General features: G+C 57.7%; 1 protein-coding gene across 10 annotated transcripts in view; it reads right to left on the minus strand.

The window, feature by feature from the left end:
* The window catches only part of KSR1 (kinase suppressor of ras 1), a 137,924-nt gene that overhangs the window by 15,122 nt on the left and 116,802 nt on the right, over positions 1-6,000 (minus strand). For 8 of the 10 annotated variants that reach the window (XM_059669439.1, XM_059669438.1, XM_059669444.1 and 5 more), the window contains 3 exons: positions 4,009-4,050; positions 1,404-1,458; positions 564-612 (listed from right to left, as the gene is read on the minus strand). In XM_059669439.1, coding sequence (XP_059525422.1) covers positions 564-612; positions 1,404-1,458; positions 4,009-4,050 — 146 coding nt within the window. The remainder of the gene's footprint in view (positions 1-563; positions 613-1,403; positions 1,459-4,008; positions 4,051-6,000) is intronic. The other 2 variants (XM_059669440.1, XM_059669442.1) reach the window with 1 other exon arrangement.

The raw sequence follows: 6,000 nt of genomic DNA on the forward strand, positions 1-6,000 counted from the left end.
GGGGCATGGGGGGAGGCCTAACACGCCAAGAGCTCCCTGTGAGTGACATCTGATCACTGGGGAAGCGCCGACCTCCCCGGCAGGAAGAATTTAACCGCATTCATGCTTCCTGGGTGTTCCTTTGTTTAAGCACAAGTTTCTGACTCTTCCCTGGGCAGGAGTTAGTTAACATTCTGCTCCCTTTGCAGGGAGCCAGGCTCGGCTGACACTGTGGTTCAAGGGTCAAGTGATGTTGGCCTTGGCTACAATCAGAATCAGCTGGGGAGCTTTGGTAACAGATGTCTGGCCCCACCCTAGACGGACTGAAGCAGAGCTTCCAGGGCTGGGCCCGGGCCTCCAGGCCGGGGGTGGGAATCATGGGCATTAAGAGCTGACTTTAGCCCCCCAAACAGAAAAGCAAAGGGAAGCTTGCTTCCTCATCCTTCTTCCCTGCCGAGCACATCCGGCCACATCTGCCACAGCAGGCACCTGAGGGGGCCGTGCAGGGCCCGGCGCCTCACCCGCTCTGCACGCTGAGCTGGAGGGGAAAGGGAAAGGAGAGAGCAGGCGCTGTCTAGGCTCACCTCTACTTCATGATCCTCCAACACGTCTGCCTTCGGCTGGTCGTCGAGCCTACGAGTAAAACTGGGTTTGTCAAGGAGACCCTGAGGGTGGGCCGCTCTGCTCTCAGCTGGGCCGGGACTCCCCTGTGAGGTCTGAGAAGAGGCCACCAGGCCTGGATCCTGACTTGGACCCTCACCTATGGGAAGGGCGGTCTGGATGCGGTGGAAACAGTCAGGAGGCGGAGGACCAGGCCCCATTCCCTTCTCCAGCCTCGGCCTTCTCCACACTAACCCGAGGGTGGCGGGGTTGGGGGGTGGAGGGGCAGGGACCACCAAGGCCCTTTCAACCTGACAGCCAGTATGGAGGTTCCAACACAAGCACAGAACTTGAGATTCTACTTGAGAATTGGTTCTGGTCCGTCCCGGCTGTGTGACTTTATGCAGTTTCTTAACCTCTCTGAGCTGGCGATCCCATCTGTACACTGAGGATGTACCTACTTGGGAACCTGAGTCAGGTGCTCAGCGTGGCCTGACACTGAGCTAGGGCTGCATGAGCAGGAGCTATTTCTAGTAGTTTCTATAACTCTGAGTACCCTTTGCCCCCTCCTCCTGGGTCAGGTTTACCGCCCCACCCAATGTTGACTGCACCGATAAGGGGCTAATAAAACCCTCTGGCTGAGCTCAGGGGCCTAGAGGGTGCCTTAGCCCAAGCCGTTTGCCATCTGGCCGGCCCAGGTGCAGGGCCTTATGCAAAGTGGGAGGTCAGAGGTTCACAGGGTGGGGGGAGACGGTCAGAGATGTGGATCCAGCTGCCACAAGTCCCCATGGAGGAGAGAGGGGACACAGCACGGGAATGCCTACCGGGTACTGTCCGCTGAATCGGGGAACGGGGCTGCCGGTGGAAACGCGGAAATGTCTGGAGGAAACAAAAAGCAAATACGAAGCGTGAGACCACCTTCCCACCCCCGTGAAAGACAGTGCTTACACGCAGGGAAGTGGGTTCTCCCCCAGCCGCCCCTCACCGGGCTACACACGTGTTCTCCAGCCCTTCCCACGGGGCCACCTTGTGCTTTTCCTGAAACGGAACCTGAACGCAGCCTCTACAGCACTTGGTTTGTCCCAGAGGGGCCCCAGGTGGGCGAGGAGGATGAAGTCTCAGTGAACGCCATTCCCCTGTGGTCAAACCGCCTCATACCAGCAAGTGGTGGAAGCAACCTGGGCTACTGTTTACTGGACGTGGGCCAGGCCCTCCTGCTCTGCTTGGAGGCCGGGGCTGGTGGCCAGCGGAGGCGGAAGGAGGACTCACAGGTGGCTCGTGAGGGACACCTGGTGCCTGGCACCGGGGCTGGGAATTTCTGGCGGGAGCTGGAGCCCCGCCCCCTCGGCCTCCAGGTTTGGTCCGCTGGCGGACAGCTCGCAGGGGAGGGGAAGAAACACACAGCCCACAGGCCAGCTGGGGCCGCCCCCTGAGTCTGGGGCTTTCCCAGGTTTGGCACCGGAAGCTGCACAGGGACACCTGAGAGATGGTCACCCAGGGCGAAACCAGTGTGTTACATAAGGCTGAGGCCTCCATAGCTGCTCCTGCTGCTGCCTGCCTCCTTCTGTTCTCGCCAATGCTCACCGGGAGCCTGGCAGCCCCGGGGCGGCTGGCCCCTCGCTCCCTCCTCTTTTATCAGCAAAAGGGGATAGACTGGAGTTAGCGGCGGCTTAGGCTAATCCCGCCTCTCCCTGTCTTCTAGGACAAAGAACCTCCCCATCGGCCATCAAACTTCCCTCGACCTCACTCCAGGGCTTTCTCCCAGGCCAGTGGTCGGCAAACTGTGGCTTGCGAGCCACATGCGGCTCTTTGACCCCTTGAGTGTGGCTCTTCCACAAAATACCAACTTCTGCGCATGGGCCACGAAGTTTCAACTGCACTGTACGTGCGCGCCTGCACGTGGTATTTTGTGGAAGAGCCACACTCAAGGGGCCAAAGAGCCACATGTGGCTCGCAAGCCACAGTTTGCTGACCACTGTCCTAGGCCACCCGGGAGGCCCTCTGAACCACAGGTTCTCAACCTCTCTGGAAGCTCGCAGATGTAAAGAATCTGATAGCAGCCGCGGGCCTTCTTATCAAGGAAACGCACGCGTGTGCCCAACGTCCAGTGCACGGTCTCTGGGAGATCCCAGGCCCGGGCAGCCGCTGCTAAGGCCTCCTCCAAGCGCCGCTGTACCGTGTCTGCAGACTGCCAGGGAGGCCTGACACTTCTCCCATCCAACACCGCTCAAATGCTTCCACGGAAGAAAAACGTGTGTGGTGTGGGGGGTTCAGGGAGAAGCAGCACTCCGGTGGGAGGGCAAAACGTCTCTGAAGCCTCATACTTTGCATTCTGCTCCAAAATGTGTCCATGTTTGTTTTAATAGAAATAGTTTCCTTCCCTTCCACAGCACATCTGCAGAGCAAAATGTATCTTCTGGAAGTAGAGGCACGTTTTCCCAGTGCTTTCAGGCACTGCCCTGTACGCCATCCTAGAGCCAGCAGGCTCCTGAGGGAAACCACAGCAGTAACTGGTATGAAACCACAGAGGCAGCTCGGGGAGCCAGCCGCTGACCCAGCCAGCCTGTGCGCCTGCAGTACCCTATGGATGATCCTCTAAGAACTGACAAATGCTCCAAGCCACTCCCCTAATAGAAGAGCCGGGAATAACCAAACTACCATGACTTCAGCACAGACCTTTTTAAACTAGGAAAAAAAAATTAGCTACAGACTTTGTCTAAAACTTCACCTTCACATGGCTAAATTAAGATTTAAAGTGGCAGATTATTTATAATGGTGCTTGTCAGCTTCAGCTAGAGAAATAAGGACTGACCGGATAAATGCCTTAGGGGCAGGAATATGGTCAAATGCAGACTGGCACATAGTAGGTGCGCAAAACAATTTTGTGGAAGGGAATCAATAAATGATTGTCTTATTGAAAGGTTTCTTTCATTGCGGAGGCTTTTCCAATAAGTGGCCAGCAGATGGCGCCATGCGACAAGGCTCTGCAAGGTGAAGCCCACTGAGTAAGGGAAGCCTGCGGACCTTCCCAAACTGGCTTCGGCTTCTGTGAGATAAGCAGTTTCCTGGTCAGTGTGCGGAGGGGCATACTGTGACAGAGGCGGAGAAGGCATAAAAAAAAGTCCCCCCCTCCAGTATGCAAAAGGAGTTCCTGCCACCTCCTGGCGTGGGACCCTGGACAAGTTGCCTGTAGTTTCTGTCCAAGCGGCTGGACAGGATGGATGCCACGGTCGCTGCCAGCACGGCACTGCCCCTGTGAAGGCTACTACTCACCCTGCCCCCCTTTCCAGCCTCAACAGACAGGCAGCTCTCAAAACAGGCGGGTCTGAGACTCAAGCACCTCCAAGGTGCCGAGGGTGAGGCGCCCAGGTGGGCCGGGCAGAGGGGTCACAGCAGAGGACAGTTAGTGGGACCATGCAAAGGACTCACCTGGAAAGATAAACTGCTGTCTATGATGAATGAAGTAGGCAGCTTTAAACAGAAGAGGAGGTGAGTCACACACAGAACAGCAAATGAAGCGAAGGGGAGGGGGCACAGGCGTGGGCTCGGAGGGCGGGCTGGCTACCGGGCTGGGGCAGGCATGCCCCCGGTGGGCCTGGCCAGGACAGGGTGATCCATGCAGGAAGGAGGAAAGAAGCTGGGAGAGGGCGGGTGTTGGCAGGAGCCCCCAGGAGTGAAGGGGCTTGCCCTGAGGACGGGGGTTCAGCGACCTAGCCTCCACGGCCGCCCTGCTGCAGAGCCCTGGCCCATTCCGTTCCCCTCTCAGGCCTGCTTCTCTGTGAAATATGCACGGGCCCAGGAGGGTAAAATCAGCGGGGAGAGTAACGATTCTGAAAACATTTGACGGTGGTGCTGAGGGTTCTGAGACTCGACCGCACCTTCCAGGGAAGAACACCCTCTTACGGAAAACTGAAGGGGGCTCGCTGGGGAGCTGAACTCAGACTGCAGGCCTCTACCCCCAGCTCTGCCACTTATGGGGCTCTGGGACCTGGGGAAGTTTGTTAGCCGCTCCAGTTGTACTGCACGACGGGGTAGGAATAACCTTTCCCCAGGTTTATCCTTGAAGATAAGCTGAAAGGCTCCTGCACGGCAGGGTGGTGGACGGCAGGGGTTTCTCTCCAAGACGAACACCCCCGACCAGCCCGGCCCGGACACTGCGGTGACCAGAGAGCTAACAGGTCCCGGAGGGAGTGAGGGCTCTGTGCAGCGGACAGTGCGGGCCCAGCGCGGGGCATCGGGGAAAGCCGAGACGCTGGCTGACGTCACACAAAGCGCTCTCTCTGTGGCGGCTGTTTTTCAAACAGGCCCTTTCTTTTAGAAAAATCCAAACCAGGAGGTTTAGCCAAAGGCCCAGTTTCAGAGCATATTAATGACAAAGCAGAATGGGAGAGGAGGTTAATCAAATAGGCCATCGCTCAATGGTGGGGGCGGGTGGGGGGGCGGGTAGGGTCATGACGATGCATTCGTGTCAGAAGATACCCAGCCACGTGCGGATTAAGGAGAAGGGACAGCAAAAGAGAAAAAAGATTCCTACAAAGCCAGTCTCTCCCCATCCCCTGCAGAAGTCCCTAGAACCCTGCTGAGATGGCCCCAGAGAGGGTGCCAGGCCTCCTGCTGGCTGCGGGCGGCCCAGCTGGGTCCCTTGGCACAGGGAGAGCTGTACGTCTGTCCTCCTGGGCCTGGAGTGACAGGTGGGACCTGCCCTGGACTCCACGGGCTGAAGCTGGCAGTGGGCCTGTGGCTCGGCCGGGAGAAAACCCCTCCTTCCTCCAGGCTGCCAACTGAATACACCGAAGACCTCCTGCTAGGAGCTGCCGGGGAAGCCAAGGCCGGGGCTCAGTCCTCAAATGGACACGTGGGCTCCGCTCCTCTCCCTGGGGAGGCAGGACACCCCAGGCCTGCCCAAGAGGAAGGGGTCCTGGCCCTACAGACCGCAGGGCAGCCTGGGCTGTGGTAGAGTCAGCCCGGCTCTGGTCAGGTCGGCCCTGTGGGACTCAGTGTCGTCAACTACACCTGGGGGATAACCTAATTCCAACTCTATGGGGTCTCTAGTTTTATGGAAAAGGGAACCAACACTTCTGTTTAGGTAGCTGGTTCAGATCTCAGAGCAGGTAAGTGACAGAGGCCGGATCCCCTCTCCCAGGCCTTCTGGACCCGCCCTGGCTCCCTGGGAGCTCAGAATCCCTGAGCCAGTGAGCAAGTCCAGTAGAAGCCAGGCATGTACAGGAGGGCAGCATGGGGGTTCTGTCAAGAACACAGGCTTCATGTCAGACAGACTTGGCTTTGATCTTGCTCTATTGCTTACATGCTGTACAGCTCAGGGCAAGTCACTTCCTCTCTGAACCTCAGTGTTCCCATCTGTAAAATGGGTACAATTCAGGGCTGTTATCAAGTTTAAATACGGTAATGTAATTGAGCTGG

Source organism: Myotis daubentonii, chromosome 16, assembly GCF_963259705.1.
Source record: "Myotis daubentonii chromosome 16, mMyoDau2.1, whole genome shotgun sequence".
Classification (NCBI taxonomy): domain Eukaryota; kingdom Metazoa; phylum Chordata; class Mammalia; order Chiroptera; family Vespertilionidae; genus Myotis; species Myotis daubentonii.